A 19,163-nucleotide genomic window follows, 5' to 3' on the forward strand; every position below is an offset into this window, starting at 1 on the left:
TGAGTGAAGTTTATATGAGATATATTTAAACTTCCCAACGTTAATCTCAGTCTTGGATCGTTCTTCAAACAAACTGCAAATGTTTCATGCAAATCTTGGCATTTATTTTGTCACTCATGAATTTTGTATTTCTGACTTTGTGACATTTTTGCCAGTGATGTTACTACACACGCCATTTTGAGATTCAAATTTACTTCCGGGAGACACTGTAGCTTAGCGTTGATTTGCAATTTGGCTTACTGTGTCTGATTGGGTGATGCTTGGGTCAAAGGTCGGATATAAAGTTGCAGTCACCAATGGGAAGGTTTGATCTGCTTGCTTGTGATTGTCATTTACATAATAGATATTGAGTACTGTTGAAAGTTTTTCTTTTCACTCATCTAGATCAGATCTTGATTGTAAAGTTAGGGATATGGTTTTTAGCTCACATTTGGTATACCAATGTGAGGTTATGGTATAAGCTGAAGTTGATGGCGTCTGTATGTATGTATGTATGTATGTATGTATGTATGTATGTATGTATGTATGTATGTACGTACAGACAGTATGCCCCTTTACATTTTCCCCACTCCCACCTTTTCTTTTTATCAAGCCTTCCCAGTCTATTTTTTGTTGTGGACATTTGCTTATGTATGTAGGATCTGCTTGTCCCATTGCTATAGAAATTGATATGCATGTTCCTAAAGATGACCTCCAGTACCTAAGTTGGAGACCTTATTTGCTTTTGTCATTCTTGTTTTTCCTGGTTTAAATGTTTCTTGAATGGACCAATTCAAACCGAATGTGAGCACACTGTCCTTGACGGTATTTTCTTGATGATGTGTTGCTGCTGTTTTTTAGCTCCGCTGTCAGCGACGCGGAGCTTATCAAATAGGTTGATTTTCCGTCGTCGTCCGTCGTCGTCGTCGTCCGTCCGTCGTCCGTCGTCGTCCGTCAACAATTGCCTTCTCCTCTGAAACCGCAAGTCCAATTGCTTTGAAATTTTATATGCAGTTCACTTAAGGTGACCTCACTTCAGTTTGTTCAAATCGTGGTGAAATTTGCATATTTGTATTTTGGGGCATTTTTGGTGTTTTTGGTAAAAAATCTTCTTCTCTGAAACCGCTTGTCCGATTGCTTTGAATTTGATATGCAGTTTGCTTAGGGTGACTTCAGTCAGATTTGTTCAAATCGTGGCGAAATTTGCATATTTGTATTTTTAAGGCAATTTTTTTCATTTTTGGTAAAAAAACTTTAAAAATCTTCTTCTTCAAAACTGTCAGTCAGATAGCTTTGATATTTGGTACATAGGTCCCTAGGGATGATCTATTTCAGATTTGTTCAAATTGTGCAGAAATATGCAAATTTGCATTTTTAAGGTAATTTTTGCCATTTTTGGTCAAAAAATTTATTTCTCAAAAAGTACTGGTCTGATAGTTTTGAAATTTGGTATACAGGTTTCTATTGATGAACTAAGTAATATGTATTGAATTTCTGATGAAATCTGTAATTTTGTATTTTTGGGGCAATTTTTGCCATTTTTGGTCAAAAAATGTGTATTTCCAAAACTACTCATCCGATAGCTTTGAATTTGGTATACAGGTTCCTACAGATTAACTAAATGATAGTTATTGAATTATGATGAAATCTACAATATTGTAATTTTAGGGCAATTTTTACCAGTTTTGGTCAAAAAATGTGTATTTCCAAAACTTCTCATTCGATAGCTTTGAAATTTGGTGTACAGGTTCCTACAGATGAACTAAATGATAATTATTGAAATTATGATGAAATCTGCAATTTTGTAATTTTGGGGCAATTTTTGCCATTTTTGGTCAAAACATGTGTTTCTCAAAAGTACTGGTCTGATAGCTTTGAAATTTGGTATCAGGTTTCTACAGATGAGCTAAGTAATATATATTGAATTCTGATGAAATCTGTAATTTTGTATTTTGGGGCAATTTTTGCCATTTTTGGTCAAAAAATGTGTATATTCAAAACTACTCATCTGATAGCTTTGAAATTTGGTATACAGGTTTCCATAGATGAACTAAATGATATTTATTGAAATTATGATGAAATCTGCAATTTTGAATTTTTGGGGCAATTTTTCCTATTTTTGGTCAAAAAATGCGTTTCTCAAAAAGTACTTGTCTAACAGCTTTGAAATTTGGTATACAGGTTTCTATAGATGAACTAAATTTGATCTTTTGAAATTATGATGAAATCTGCAATTTTACTTTTGGGGCAATTGTTGCCATTTTTGGTCAAAAAATTTATTCTCAAAAACTACTCATCAGATAGCTTTGGTTGACATGTTCTTAGGGATGATCCTATGTGATACATTCAAAGTATGATGAAATCTTCAATTGCGTATTTTTGCAGCTTATTTTAGCCACTTTTTTCTGGCCACTGCATTGAGCTATCAAAGATTTCCACCCTTCTTCATAACATGTGTCAAAAATAGTTATTCTCTACATAAACACAGCGGAGCTATATCGGCTGCTAGGTCGCTTGTTTTGTGTGTACAGGAAAGTTGCATGAATGTTTCGTAAGCGGAAGAAGTTAGAGGGTCACAAGCCATCATGTGGCACACTTATAATAAACCAGACAGGGCCAGTCAGTTTTCATTTCACTACCATCAGTACTTATGTTCAACACTTTAAACACTGAGTACAGATTGACATTTTATACTGTGCGGCACCCTGAATGACTCAGAACGTGCTGCAGTATGTCATTAGGTGCGGTTGTAGGGCTGTACAACTGTACTGTAGTTTAGAACACTCATTTCATATCATACCATAGTGTAGTCAAGAGCGATAGATAGAGGCTGAAATAGCAGAAATGGTTGCTGCTATATGTAGAGTTCAACGAAAATTAATTCCAGGCCATCACACTATAGTGTGTACTATACAAGTCCAAGACAGTTTCTCATGTGCAAACCACTGGGTAGTGACTCCTAACAAAGACCCGCTGGTAACTATGCAGAGAGAAACATACAAGTAGTTGTGGATAGTTGTTTCCTTACAGATTGTTGGGCATTAACATGTGAAAAATTAATAGACTAGCAAGAGATTGGCAAAGATTCTAACTTTTTTATCTTTCTCAAAACCTGATATTGGTACTTCTCTGACAATTAAAGAGTACCACATTTTTTATATTAATTCATGTACATTACAGTAAAGTTAGCAGAGATAACATCGCTAATTAACCTTCATTAACACTTCAAACTTGGCACGATAGTATAGTCAAATCTTTGCACCATTGTACAGCCATATCTGTACTGTATTTCACCTGTCCTGTTTATTTTTATGGTTAGATAGATTTATTTTTTGGACCAAAGGTGAACTCTATTACCCTCAGAAAAAAACCTAAAAGTTACATCAAACGTAAGTCAGTATAACTCATCTGAAAAAAGTATATATTTCTCTTTGAAAAAAAGTTGGTGTAGGTGGTTTGGCACTGCTGTGCCAGAATGGTTAGCTTGCACCTAGTATACCTACACTGTGCGGGAAATCCTTCGGAATTTCACATATTCACTAATGTGATGCACCATCTCAGTAATATTACTTGGTAACTACAGCGCAGTTGATTTCATGATGTCATATTTTGTGACTACCTGTAGCTCTGTAGCATTTCAAGTCCATATACGGCAAACATGTCCAGTTCATTAGCATAATTTATTGCTTCAAACACGGACCCTGGAGAATCTGGCTCCAGCAATCTGTTTCAAACAAATGTGGTATTTTCTACTGATGTCTCGTTGAAGTTCATGTCCAACATCACTGGCATCTGTATTGGCTTTCCATCTTCAGTATTGCTTAAATGATGTTCTGGAATGTTTAGCCCACTTGAAATGTGATAAAAAAAGGTGCTCATCTCCAGAAGTAATGAGAGTAAAACTTATACGGTCAGAGTAGGGGCATAGTTTAAAGTTAGTAGAGAAGACAAAAAACAAAAGCAATCGGTCATACCACAAATTATAAATGTTTGATTTGAGAACCATCTAAAATAAGTTTAGTTGGCTCTAGATCAAAGTGTGACAATGTGTCTGAGCCCTTTGTTGCATGTTTTAGCCCTATAAATTCAGATTCACAAACCTGTTTGCAATGATTGAATTTTATTTACTCGGATCTGTGATTTTAATTTGGCTTTAACCAATCACAAATATAAAGAGTACACACTTGAGAGAAAATTTATCTTGACGTTGGATTTTCAGTATAAAACTTTTTTTTATGTGTGGTATAGAAAATCACATCCTCCTGTAGGAATTCAGGAGAAAAAACTTAACAGAGACTTTTTGAAGTTGAAAAAGCACCACTTGAAATAGGGGTAAAACCTGACAGGCAAGCATCCTCTGAAATACATGTGCATATGGTATATTCTTTTTGAGAACACTTCTGGTTGTTACAAACTTCTTCAAACTACCAATATTAGTAAGCTTGATTACCATTGGATGATCACGGTTTTTTTTTATTCTGCATGTAAAACTTAATTTGATTGGATAACCAACATTACCCACAAGTCACGTTGCTTGGTTACTCATTTACTCCCTACGCAGCTGAAAAAAAAAATTACAGATTGTGAAATTGAAATGTGCTCTGTGAGAATTGCATGACACAAGTATAGATACAGTCTTAATGTTTTGTAGACTGTGTGAAAATAAAGTTAACAAAGGATTTCAGCTCTGGAACTCCATTTGAATAAAGAGTATTTTGAATGCACTAAAGTTGTCCTAGTATTTGTTGTTGATTCACCAACCCTCTTGCCCCATGATTCACACAGAGGTGAGGTGAGTCTGCCTAGTCAGCCAAAGTACTTCATTATCCCTTTGATGGTGACCCCATTTCAGTGATTTGCAGCTGTCTTGGGATGCAGGACATCGACAAGCTAGTTAGGCTTGGAGAGGACCACCATATTCACTCTTATATTAGGTTTCCTTGGACTGAAAATTCTTGAATGGAGCAATTCCCAAGCTTAACCCATGCAAGCCCTGTGTATCATTAAAACAGGTCCACAATTACCATTGATCACGATTAATTTGCACCAAACCATGGCAATGAAAGGGTCAAGTAATGTTTTATATTGTGTTTAGCAAGTCCAGGTGAAATATCTGTTCTGAAGTTTCAACTCGGAAGTCGTCTTGGAAAGTTTTCCCAAACCTGAACAGAAAATAGATTATGCTGCGTTCTCACCATCAAATCAGTTTTTCATTTCCCGAATAAACCGCCCCCACATCCATCAACTCAAACATTACCAAATCGTCCTTTTATCGTGAAACTTGTAAATTTATTTGAATACAATAAGCAGAATGAGTATATGATGATTTATTTGCCCTGACGAAAACAATAGCAGTAATCGCATTATAGACCAGATATGAACTGAATATGCTCACGTGTTTTACAACAGGTTCATTAATAGTAGTACGCTTCACAGAACAATAAGATATATGTTATCACTATATGAAGCAGGTTTTTTTCAACATTGCACAGTACTCTCAGTTTTAATCACTAATTACAAAACTTATTTACAGTGTAATATGCAAATGAGCTGTTAATTGACTTGACACTGCTCAATGCTTCATGGGACAATTAGATATCCATCAGATCAACATTTGTAGTACGTTTCATTTAATTTAATGCTGTAATTTTAGAGTAATGTCACTAATTACAAAGTTCATTAAATATGCAAATAATCCCTAATTAACTTGACACTATTCAATGATTCATAGCACAATTAAATATTTATCAAATCAATATCTGTAGCACGTTTCACAAAATTTGGTGCCGTAATTTCAGAGTTATATACCTAATTACAAAGTTTATTAAATATGCAAATGAACCCTTAATTAACTTTACACTACTAAACGCTTTACAACACAGTTAGATATCTGTCAGATCAGTATATGCAGCAGTTTTCATCACATTTGATGCAGTTATTTCGGAGTTATATGACTAATTATAAAACTTCATGAAATATGCAAATGAGCTAATTATTAACTTGACACTGCTAAATGCTTCTCAGTACAATCGGATATTTATCAGATCAACATCTGTAGCAAGTTTCATCAAATTTAACGCTGTAATTTTGGAGTAATATCACTAATTACAAAGTTCATTAAATATGCAAATAAACCCTTAATTAACTTCACACAAGTAAATGCTCTACACCACAATTAGATATCTGTCTGGTCAGTATCTGCAGCAGATTTCATCACATTTGGTGCAGTTATTTTGGAGTTATATCACTAATTACAAAACTTCATAAAATATGCAAATGACCTATTTGTTAACTTGACACTACCAAATGCTTCTCAGTACAATTAGATATTTATCAAAACAATATCTGTACCCAATTTCAAAGACTTGGGAGCCGTAATTTCAGAGTTATATACCTAATTACAAATTTCATTAAATATGCAAATGAACCCTTAATTAATTTCACACTACTTAATGCTTTACACTACAGTTAGATATCAGTCGGATCAGTATCTGCAGCAGATTTCATCACATTTGGTCAAGTTATATTGGAGTTATATGACTAATTACAAAACTTCATAAAATATGCAAATGACCTATTTATTAACTTGACACTGCCCAATGCTTCAAAGTATAATTAGATATATATCAGATCAATATTTGTTGCAAGTATCATCAAGTTTGGTGCAGGAATTTCAGAGTTATCTCACTAATAACAAAAGTTCATTAAATATGCAAATGAGAAGGTAATTGACATGACACTCACAGTACCATCATAATGTTCTGAGATTGTCATCTGACAAAAGTTTCATGAAATTTTGTACAGTATTTCTCGATATATGTCTACACTGTCATTACCGTCTCCATAGGGAAACCATTGTACGGAAAAAAAACGATATTGCATAACTTCATTAATATGCAAGCCACACTAACCAAAATCTAATCAGTTCTTGCAAGTAGCATATGGTACCTGTGTACCAAATCTGACTTGAATCCGTTCAGGCGTTTTTGAGTTATCGTGTAAACAGACAGACAGACACACACACACACACACACACACACACACACACACACGGACAGACAGACAGACATCGCCATGACAATAGCCCACGTGTTTACACACGTGAGCTAAAAATGTCTGACTATCTACGTGAAGTCACCCCTCAACGTCCAACGTCAGAGAAAGTCGGTGACATGCAGCAAACAGCGGTCTGCTCAATACAGCGGGCAATGATGGTATATTTAGCTTTGATAATATTTTAAGGTAGAATGCGCCGGGGACCGTTATTTTGATTCTCAAATTTTTACGACTCTTTTTCTATTCTACTGCTTGTGTAGACTCCGGCTCTTGTGAGGAAATGAACTTTTGTATTGTGTTCATGTGAAAATCGACAATTTATTTTTTCCCCCAGAAAACAGACTGAGGTTGGCGGTCATTCTGAATTTCGAATATCTATAATGTTAGGTAATCTGTCTCTCTGGTACCAAAATTTGCACGTTGACCCCTGATTTTATTGTTGGTTTTGAAAAGGAGTGGTTTAAATTATATGAGGAAAGTTTGAGCAAAAGTTAAAAGTTTTTCAGTTTAGAGGCGTATATAACTTTAAAAATCCGCGAAGAGATGGGAAAAGTGTAGTATCTACATTACATCGAAATTTTATAAATTAGGTTTACTTTCATTGGTTTGTTTGTTTGGTTTATTTTTATTGAAGAAAAAGAGTTGATCAAAAGAATAGATACTCCTTTACTTTCGGAATGCAATTCGTAATGAAGGATTGGCCACGGGGATATTTAATTTCAGAAATGTTTTCAGATTGCCAGCTAGTTCCACTTGCGCTGCCATTACTTTTTTTCGAAGTTACTGCATATTAAGCCAAACTTCCGCCCTTTCTTTTTCCTCGCCAGTACCGTTTCCATTTTGCTTGCTCATAGATTGAAAGTGATAGTATACGTTATTTTTAACGGGTTTAGTTTTCCATGAAAATGCGAGGAACAACATTTCTTCTGCCTGGCGTAAATTTGAATCTTAATTAATGTAAAACTGATCATAAGCTTCAACTTGTTGAAAAACACACTTCATATGCAGTGCAAAACTTTCCGTATAAAGCCAAGTTTGTCCATCCTGGACGTACCTAAACACTTACATTCGATTGATAGTCTGTTGATCCTTCCCTTCCTAATGAATGATCTGTCAAAGGCCACGCTGTGTCGGACTAACTGATTGGATATCAGCAGATCTCAGAAAAAGTTGTTTCCAACGAGGAAATGCAATTATTTTCGTATACAAGAATAAACATTTTTGGAATTGACAGAGAATGCATCCAGAATTCCACATCTTTTTCTCAGTTACGGGTCAGGTTAATGTTTTAAACCAGCAAGGCTGCAAAAATAAACAGTTTTTGCTCAGCAGAGTGATATTTTGTTTTTACAATCGACCACCGGGTAACTCGTGAATAAACTTTAACTTGAAGAAACCAACAGTCACAGCAGTAAAAGCGCCCCCTGGAGTGTTCTTCGGTAAAGTAAATGGGTTGGCCTGACATTTTGAACATATTGCAAGTATATTTGTACGCATAATCTCTCAAATTGTACAAAATTTAAATTCCGTTAGTGATAGTTTCAACCCTTCCTCTCTCTCTCTCTCTCTCTCTCTCTCTCTCTCTCTCTCTCTCTCTCTCTCTCTCTCTCCCATATTTATATACACTAAGCGGGAAGAACATTTTAAAATAAAATCTGTTTATTACATCTACACATTTCTTGAACATAAGGGCGATAAAACGTACTGAACTATGGCGTTCAAAACGATAAGCAGATTATGAAATCTGACGAATTTACACTTCATTCTTAATTCGTAGTGCAGTATTTATCGCCCGAGGTTAGGAGAAGGCATCATCAGCTGGGATTGGCCAATCCCGGAGAGTGACATGATCACGTGACATCTTTCGGCAGATTTTGACATTGCAGTTCATAAAGACCACCTAAAGATATAGTGGCTGTAACTGTTGATAGTTTTCGTTATCACTGTTCCACAAAATATATGTCTTCTTGTTCTTGTCACAAAAGTATCGTGTTGAAATGTCAAGTGTGTAAGCTTTGGCAACATGGTGTATTAAAAGTTGAGATGATAACATTTTTGACAAAATAAGTAATGTAATAAAACATGGCACACATGAAAAGCTGAAAAGCTTAACAATAGACATTTCGATACAATTTTGGGAGTAGAACACGAAACTGAACTTTCAAAACAGAAAAAAATACTTGAAATTTATCACAAGTTACAACTGATGGAGATTTTATGCGTATATGTATATATAAAATAGCATTTGTATATTACATTCGCTTGATGTTTCAAAGGCAGTCAAATAGCTTTATAGACCAGTGTGCAGTATGGATTTTAAATCACGTACAGCCTAAAGTCGACTTGGTGATTCAATAACAGACTAAAACACACACCTTGTGCGATCTCACTCGAGTTTGAAAATCAAGTCCTTTGGAATAAAAGCAGACGCGCGCACGAGGACGTGCGCATGAGGAGGTTCTGGGAATCGTGAGTGGACCAGGTTACAAGTTGCCTGTACGCCGTGCAGCTTGCTTTAGAGTCCCGCCTTGACCCCGGCTTGCAGTGCCTTCTCGCGGAGCATGACGGGAAAATAAATCAATCAAACACGCCGTCTATCATTTATCATCACAGTGGTTGTCCAGGAGGTCAGGGATGGTCACCGGCTAAAAATGTCGCAGAGAGAGTAGTGCCTTCATCAGGCGACTTTCATCTGGAAAAAAGTGACGAGAAATTTCGGACTGTTATCAATATGAATCGTATGGATAGTCTTATGTACAGTAACATATAATTAACATATGAATACAACAATAACTAGCATATTAAAATATACGTCAATATTGGTATATTATTAAAGCATGGACTTTAAACAACCTTTTATACATTTTAAAATCGTTGATGATAAATTTCTATCGAAGGCCCATTTAAGAATTGATATAACGGAATCTAATATTCTTTGAATTTTCTTGAATATTCTTTGCCAAGTGAATGATCGATTATGACAGCATAAAACAATAATACAGAATAAACTTTACACTTTCCCAATGTCAAATTTGCCGCCATTTTAAAACTTGTCACGTTTGCGGAGAAAACAGTGTACACCATCACTGTTGAGGGCGTGCGGTGAATGCGATTCCAATGGATGACAACATGTTGTGTCTCTGAGTTTTCCTATGCCCGTTTGCACAGACTATACTTAGTTATTTGCATGTTTTAAGGGTGTATGGGCACCGGTAGAGATGATTGACAGTCTTCAAACTTCATTCATTCAATCAAAGTCCAGGGTATCAATACTTATGAGATGATAAGAGTTGCAGCCGTTGAGCTCAGCTCTACGACGTTCACCTGTAATTTTAATAGCTCATTGCTACAGAGTGCCCCATGGATGTACTTACTTTCTGGTGGTTTCATGTCATCCTCTTCTGGTCGAGGTGGTGGCATATCACTGTCTTCAGGTTCCGGTGGTGGGAGGTCGGATGGTAGGTCACTTCCCACTGGTGGGGGAGGGCGTCTACCCTTACCCTTGCCTTTTCTTCCACCATCTTCCTTATCATCCCGATCGTCATCATCTTTACTGCCTCCAAATTTCCTCTCTTCATGTCTTGGTGGTGGTGGGGGCGGCAAGTCACTGCCATCAGAATTCAGAGATGGGAGCTCGAGGTCGGATGGTAGGTCACTTCCCATTGGTGGGGGAGGGCGTCTTCCCTTACCCTTGCCTTTTCTTCCACCATCTTCCTTATCATCCCGATCGTCGTCATCTTTCCTGCCTCCAAATTTCCTCTCTTTGGGTCGTGGTGGTGGGGGCGGCAAGTCACTGCCATCAGAATTCAGAGATGGGAGCTCGAGGTCGGATGGTAGGTCACTTCCCATTGGTGGGGGAGGGCGTCTTCCCTTACCCTTGCCTTTTCTTCCACCATCTTCCTTATCATCCCGATCGTCGTCATCTTTCCTGCCTCCAAATTTCCTCTCTTCGGGTCGTGGTGGTGGGGGCGGCAAGTCACTGCCATCAGAATTCAGAGATGGGAGCTCGAAGTCGGATGGTAGGTCACTTCCCATTGGTGGGGGAGGGCGTCTTCCCTTACCCTTGCCTTTTCTTCCACCATCTTCCTTATCATCCCGATCGTCGTCATCTTTCCTGCCTCCAAATTTCCTCTCTTCGGGTCGTGGTGGAGGCGGGGGCATGTCACTGCCATCAGAATTCAGAGGTGGAAGTAGGTCAGATGGTAGGTCACTTCCCATTGGTGGAGGAGGGCGTCTGCCTTTGCCCTCACCCTTTCTTCCGCCGTCTTCCTTGTCGTCATCCTTTCCGCCTCCGTTTTTAGAGCCCCTGTCGTTTTCCCTTGCCATGTTCATATCAATGATGTCCATTGCCTCTCGGAGTACTGCAAAAGGTCAAAAACACGAGAAAATTGAAGGGTTATATAGTAACATTTTATCATAATGGAAATTTGTGTAGTGTCTTCAAACTGTGTGTCAATTGATATCAAAGTTCGGCGCTAGATTAAGCTAGAATGCGCCTCGAAAGTGAAAGACTTACATGTAAACTTTTGTTCAAACCTTCCTCAATGAAACTTTCAACCATTCTCTTACTAAATCAAGAATAAAAATCGGGGGAGGGGGTGACCGTGCAAATTTTGATACTAGAGAAACCAACAAGATTTACCGATATTTAAAATTCAAAATGGCCGCCATCACTGTATTAACTCTACGGAGAAAAAATAAAATTTTCGATTTTCGAAAAACTAAGCCTATGAAAAGTTTTCTTACACCAAGAGCTTTAACATGAACCCCACAAGTGGTAGATCAGAAAAGAATTGAAAAAGTTTGGAGTCCGAATACCTATACCCGAGGCGCGTTCTATCTTTAACATGCTGTTCGTTTTCACTTAGTCTATTGTGGGAGGGTATCAAGGCGAAGCGCTGCATTCGAGGAAAGCGATGAGTATCACATCTTAGGAAAGGCTATCAGAGCGGTAAAAAATCATTTGAAACGGAAATGCCTTGATAAAGTCTGTGAGTTTCAGTCTTCTTGTGGTAGCGAAGTGCCCACACACGACTGCATGGAAATGTTGAAATAAGGTTAAAAAAGTCCGTTCGTGCTATAGTATTTGACGTCTTCAACTTCAAAAGTATAATTCAAACGGACATAATAACCAAACCAAAAACCAAGAACCAAACGGACATAATACCGTGTGATCAGTGAGGGACGCATGCTGACCCAGGGTCATGTATCAAAAGTATCACAATCATGATAATAAGAGAGAGAGCCATGATATTATGACTCAATATAGTCAATGAATCAATCACACTTATGACACACTAAAATGAATAAGCAGTGTTTTTGTCAGAGTTACCAGCGAAGAACTGTAAATACACGGTATGTGCCTCGGCAAACAAAAAATGTATATTTAAAGGGAGGGGGTCTTCGGAACTCTGTTCAAAGGTTGCCATTGACCCCTATGACCATGTAAACACTGTATATAGGGTACGTTGGCGATTGATGAACGTTAAAACATGTTTGATAACAATGAATATCGTAAAATTTATATGTTGCAGCTATGTTGACGCTATGCATCTAGATATCGTGCATGAAATACTTTGTAAACACGCACAAGCACACGCGCAGCTCCGACGATCCCCTCCCTTTAACCCTTTCACCACCGTGGTTTGAACCAATTCCATCGTTTTCCATGGTAAAGTTGGACCTCTAAAGAGTGGAATGGGGGTGAAAGGATTAAAGGGACAGTAGCTGTACATTTTGAAGATATTGTCACCACTACAACCGTCAAATACATTTTCTCGATCCGTTCTACTCAAAGTATTACATCTTTCGAAACTAAAATCTATCGAATTCGAAGGCACGATAACTCACCATTCTCTTCATGAATTAGCTCTCTGATTTCCTTCTGGATTTCCTGCTGAGGTGGGGGTCGCGGATCCGAGTCCGGGGACGGCTCTTTCCCTGGGGGAGGTCGGGCCAATGACAGGCCTACAACCACACACAGAAGGATGACTTTCATCATGACGCTGGTAACTCTGAAAGACAGTTTCCAAAAAACAATCGTTAGGGAGAGAAGAAGTCACCTTTAATTGCTACGAAGAAACTAATCATTTCTGGAAGAAACTTGCTATTCCGATATGCACATCTAGCTGATACAATTTACAATACGACTGAATGTTTTAAGACCATGAATTTGCCCTCCAATCTTCACAAGTTTCGGCATTTCGAGGTCTACTGAAGATGTAAATGTTACTCTGTACTGAGTTGCAGTAGCCCTATACAATAAGCTACACGTATCTATGGAAAAGATGTTTAATGATTTTGCACCATTGGGTACTTCATAAGCGAAGCTTCTTTTCAACCTGACGTATGGTTTTTGTGTTTACAAATACTATTGACGAAGATTGAGTATAAAAAAAACAAAGTGTGAAAACATGGGATGAACGCAGTTGTTGTTCTCTTGTTCGAGAGTTTAGAACAGCCGGTCGATGTCCGTGTGTGTTGGAACTATGGGCCACAGCTTCGTCTATATACTATTGTTACGTCTTTGATCTAAGATGTTTGACTTTTTAACGACATCTGATAACGTCTTTCACGTGGAAAGTACATGAGATATCTCACGAGGGTTGAATCGTGATGATGTACGTCACGTGGAATGAACATCACGTCACGTGAAACGAAGTCATCCCGGATAGCTAGATCAAGTGCAAAGTAAATATAGCAATTTAAAAGCCTGTTACAATTTTAGCTTAGAAAGGTATAAAAGAGAGAATTTAGAACTGGAACTGGACCTAGACAAACCTTCTCCAATATTCTGTATAATCTGTCATTGTAACCTGAGTACTGACCTCGAGCCGCTCATAAAGATCTGAAGTGAAGAGTACAACTAACAACTTGGTGTACCGCTCCAGTTATTGAAAGTGTTACGATTCCCAGTGGTACTATACCTCTAAGCTCACAAGACTTCGAAAACTCCGAGCGTGACACAATATGTTATACTTCGTTTTTGTTATGGTTTTGCCGAGAATCACAGACAAAATGGAATTGAAAAGAGGGCATCACTCGTTGAATCGATTACCAGTACAATCTGGACCACGGATGAATATGTTTTTTGGGTATTAATATTGTACCAAATACAACAGTTATATGTAAGAGAAAACTGGTAAAGAGTTCTCGCAATTTTCTTGTGTTTTGCCACCTCCAGACTACGAGCATCAACGATTGGGGTTTTGAATGTAACGAAGGGGTTTTGAAAAAGAGCAAAAATTATTCCAAAAAAGTTTAAGTACGGAAGTCGCGTTGCTTACGTAATTTTTTAACTGTAGGCTTATTGTGACAAATATTGTTGGCTGAAAACGTAAAAGTCGCAATGTCAGAAAAACATAACCATGGAGAGGGAACAAATGAGAGAGAGAAAGCAGGATACATGAAGGCTACTCACGAAATTGTGTCCAGTCAGTCAGCTTGAAGGAATTCCGGCGACTGATGTCCGTTCACCACCAACTTTCTTTTAAAACACCAACTAATCACAATGACAATGCAGATAGATCTTTTCTTTCAACAAAGTTAAAAATAGTACTATCTTGGAAGCTGGCACTGCCATTATTAAGACTTTCTTTAAATATGGTTCACTTTGGGGACTCATTCACCGCACTGTTTGACATCTGCTTTGTTAAAAAACCCAAGAAAATATTTAAACTGCTCAGTGACGCAGTTAAGATCTCAATGACAAAGCAGCAGGACAGGTCAAAAGTTAATCGTCGAAGACAAGAAAGCCACCGACGGACGGAAAACAAACACACATCCAGCCGAACGAAATCCTGTATAAAACGATGGTTTCAAGTTTTCGCGAGATTTTCAGTCTTTAAAGGCGATTATTTTGAGGCAACGACAATATTTTTGTTTGTTTGATCGGTCAAAGGGTTACCCTGACAACGAGTTACTTATGTCGAGAATTGTTTTTGCGGACTGTGAAGTCCGCCCATTTTTTTGCCGTTATGTAATGTGAAATCATGTGTGTTCCACGTGTTGTGTGCAATGAAGTTTTATTATCATTCATAACACATAGTTCAAAATGTGAAAAAAATTGTTGAAAATTTCGTCAATGCAAAGGTATAACAACTAAATAATAATAATAATTCTCATCTTACAACAGACTCAAACCGTGACGTTCTGGAATCGACCAAGTGACAATTTCGCGTACCAGGAGAACCTTAAACAACAAATTTCAAGTAAAGTTGAACACCTACATTTGAATAACAACCTCGCTCCTGGACAGCAAGAAATATTTTTGCATCTACCTTGACAAATAACTAATACGATAGCTGAGTCTGAAAACCATTGCAACTTAGAGCATCTTCTCTGCAAGTTAAAGAGTCCATTGTTTTAATGTTTGCATTAATACGTCTAACATCAATTGAAATACGTGTACTCATGTGCACTTTTAGTAAGTGATATGCACAGTTATATAAATGAGTTGTTATGGTGATAGTATAGTTGTCCAATATCTTTTGCAAATGCAGCAGACCCCGACCTTTTATAGGCACTCCAAAACCACGTGATCAGATCTAGGGATAAACTTAGGGCGAAGATGATCGCCACGAGATGACGTCTTAGGGTCAATTTGAAAGCTGGCGAATACAAAAAATTTACGCACTCCTTTTTTGTCAGAGATGCCACTTTATAGTCAAATTAAGGTAGTATGCGCCTCGAAAGTAAAATACCTAAACTTTTGCTCAAACTTTCCTTAGGGAATCTTTCAACCATTCTCTTTCAAAAGCAAGAATAAAAATCGGGGGTCACCGTGCAAATTTTGGTACTAGAGAAACAAATTACCCAATATTTACCGATATTTAAAATTCAAAATGGCCGCCACCCCTTTGTTAACTCTATGGAGAAAAATAAAAAAATTCGAATTTCGAATAACTAAGCCGGTCAAAAGTTTTCTTTCTCCAAGAGCTCTTTAAAAATGAACCCCCACATGTGGTATATCAGAAGAGAATTGTAAAAGTTTGAGAGTCCGAATTTCTGTCCCTGAGGTGCGTTCTACTTTAAACGGTAGTTGTATTTGTAATAATGATTATGCCCATGCTTCCAAAAATTACTGTCACATCACTCAATGTGATTACAAAACTTTCAACGATTATATCAACCTCGTTACTTTGATTTTATGCTTTCCGTATCGAATGGCAATATATTCTAGAGTTATATTGATGAAGAGAGGAGGGAGTGGAAGGGAAGGGCGGGCTAACAGACATACAGATCCGATTCAATAAAATATGAGAGAGAGAGAGAGAGAGAGAGAGAGAGAGAGAGAGAGAGAGAGAGAGAGAGAGAGAGAGAGAGAGAGAGAGAGAGAGAGAGAGAGAGAGAGAGAGAGAGAGAGAGATTATATTAGGGACGGTCAGTTACTTCGGCCTGGGGGGGGGGCCGGTGGATTATTTTTTGCCGACGTCAAAAAGTGGCTGACCACCCCTATTCCAAATTTTGAAAACAGGGTGACCCCCCCTATTCCAAATTTCTAAAACAGGGTGACCCCCCCCCCCCCGGCGCGACAAAGGTAAAACAAAAGATGGATATAAATTATATATATATATTATATATATATATATATATATATATATATATATATATATATATATATATATATATATATTAAATCCGTGGCAAAACGCGTCCAACAATTATTTATTTTCGATACAAGAAATGAAAACAAGAAAACTGCTATAATATACTGTTTTTCGGCTTTTGTTGAATAAGTGAAAAGTACATGTAAGTTCCTTTTTCATATTTTTGCTTTTCTCTCCTGTATACGTATTAACGAAACAGGGAGCCCTACTTTCTACCGAGTGGTCTAAGTGCGTCCATTCATTTTACGAATTTTACAACAAAACGCAAAATTGAGAGTTGCCGAGATATTTTAGCTTCTTGTATTAAAGCGCGTCCTCATTGGGGCATACTTATCAACTCAAGAGTTTGTTATATATCGTGGACGAGTTTGTTATTTTTCATGGTGGATAGGTTTGTGCATAATTATTCATAGTTTCGATGCATTTCTTTTATAATAATGTTAAATTGCCATGGCAACCTTTCCTGGAAGCTCTGATTCAGTGATGCCAACTTAAAGCAATTGCACAAAGCGCCCTCTTAAGGAAATTATAGGAAAATGCACTATTTTCTAATTTGTCCGAAAAATTTCATTTTAATGAAGATATACAGGCAATATTCATACTGTATAATACATACTCAATATGCAGCCACGTTGTACAGTTTAATCACAGTCCCTCTATCCACATAGAGGGACTGTGGTTTAATCATATTTCAATAACAAATAGGGCATTAAATGACTCGAAATAGTAGAAAATATAGTAGGAATTGTACAGTTACGACCTGTCCCTCGAACTCAAAACCAAATCCGAAACTAGTTCTATGTTCGGTGTCGTGTAAAATCACTTCTACCTATGTTTGTCTGCATCGCTTTTGGCGGGAAACTTGGCATGTGTTCTTCCATCTGGCAACATGTAACTTAGTTTAAGTCGGATTAAGGGGAGAGTCGCAGTCAACGGGAAGGTATCAACACAAAACTAAATCATTTTACTTATTCTATTTGCCGTAATTACTGTAACTCAGAGCGAATTGCTTTTGGTGGAATATTTCGACTGAATCACACAGCCTTCATCAGCTGTTGTGTCATTGGGAAGCGTGCGATAATGTAACAGGTCCACTGATTCAGTCGACTCCGAAAGATTCTACCGAAAGCAATTTGCTCTGAGTTACGGAAATTACGGCAAATAGATATGATTCCAGATCAATGCAACAATTTTTTTAGTTGTATTTTACTGATTGATACTGAAAGTAGCTTCATTGTTTGCACTGTCGAGTATGACAACTGTTGGTATTAGCATTTGCCAAGAAGGTAGCCGTATACAATAACTGAATCAGAGCTTCCACGAAAGGTTGCCATGGCAATTTAACATTATTATAAAAAAATGCATCAAAACTACAAATAATTATGCACAAACCTACCCACTATGAACAATGCCAAACTCGTCCACGTTATATAACAAACTCTTGAGTTGATAAGTACGCCCCATGAGGACGCACGTTACAAAAAGAAGCTAAAATATCTCTGCAACTCTCAATTTGCGTTTTGTTGTAAATTCGTAAAATGAATGGACGCACTTAGACCATGCTGTAGAAAGTAGGGCTCCCTGTTTCGTTAATACGTATACAGGAGAGAAAAGCAAAAACATAAAAAAGGAACTTACATGTACTTTTCACTTATTCAACAAAAGCCGAAAAACAGTATATGATAGCAGTTTTCTTGTTTTCATTTCTTTGTATCGAAATAAATAACTGTTGGACGCGTTTTGCCACGGATTTATATATATATATATATATATATATATATATATATATATATATATATATATATATATATATATATATATATATATATATATATATTATATTTTACATTTTACATATATTTATATTTTAAATAGTAATTCTCTGTTTTAGTGAAATTGTTGACATGTCAGTTGTAAGATAAGAATTTCAAAGTGTCAATCTTAAAGTTTAAATACAGTACATTTTGAATGAGCTGTATTTTGAATGAGCTGTGAATGTATTTCACACTTTCTCTGCTTAACCAGATGTCCTGAACTGTTGTACAGAAATGGATGTCAATCATTAATATCAAAGAGGAAAAAGCAGTGAATCAAAAACTTTGATGGGTCTTAAGACTTGCCAACCATCCAATTAAATCTACTGAGGAGCCATAGAGAGCTTTTTTAGCCAAATCTGATGTGTACAGTGTCTGAGAGGACCTTTTCTTGTGTAACATTGAAACCATAAAAGCACAGCTAATAATGACAAAAACTGCCCTTTTTAACTGTTATTTTGTTCATAAAAAGCATCTTTCTACAGAAAACCTATGAAACAAAGGAAAATAATTGCATCAATGAGAAGGAAAGATATCTTGTCATTTTTCTATCTCTAAAATAAGTCACTGTATCAAATATATATTGTGAAATATTTGTGCATGTTGCTTTCTCATACTGAATTATCACAGAGAGAACAGAAAAGTATCAGGAATTTGTCATCCTTTTCATATGAAATGCAGATTTCATAATGGTACACTTTCACTT

General features: G+C 37.1%; 1 protein-coding gene across 1 annotated transcript; it reads right to left on the reverse strand.

The window, feature by feature from the left end:
* Nucleotides 1-8,672: 8,672 nt before the first annotated feature.
* On the reverse strand, nt 8,673-11,391 carry LOC139140646 (uncharacterized). Its single transcript, XM_070710017.1, has 2 exons — nt 10,410-11,391; nt 8,673-9,727 (listed from the first exon to the last, which is right to left on the reverse strand). The coding sequence occupies exons 1-2, from the start codon at nt 11,380-11,382 to the stop codon at nt 9,681-9,683; spliced, it is 1,020 nt and encodes a 339-aa protein (XP_070566118.1). The 5' UTR covers nt 11,383-11,391; the 3' UTR covers nt 8,673-9,680.
* Between the last annotated feature and the right edge of the window lie 7,772 nt (nt 11,392-19,163).

Source organism: Ptychodera flava, chromosome 9, assembly GCF_041260155.1.
Source record: "Ptychodera flava strain L36383 chromosome 9, AS_Pfla_20210202, whole genome shotgun sequence".
In the NCBI taxonomy this organism is placed as follows: domain Eukaryota; kingdom Metazoa; phylum Hemichordata; class Enteropneusta; family Ptychoderidae; genus Ptychodera; species Ptychodera flava.

Excerpts from the sequence above, each read along its gene's own strand:
- LOC139140646 (XM_070710017.1), bottom strand. The coding sequence starts at position 11,382 with ATGGACATCATTGATATGAACATGGCAAGGGAAAACGACAGGGGCTCT. Across the intron at positions 9,728-10,409 it reads TGACATGAAACCACCAGAAA|ATGAAAGTCGCCTGATGAAG; the intron begins GTAAGTACATCC and ends ACTTTTTTCCAG.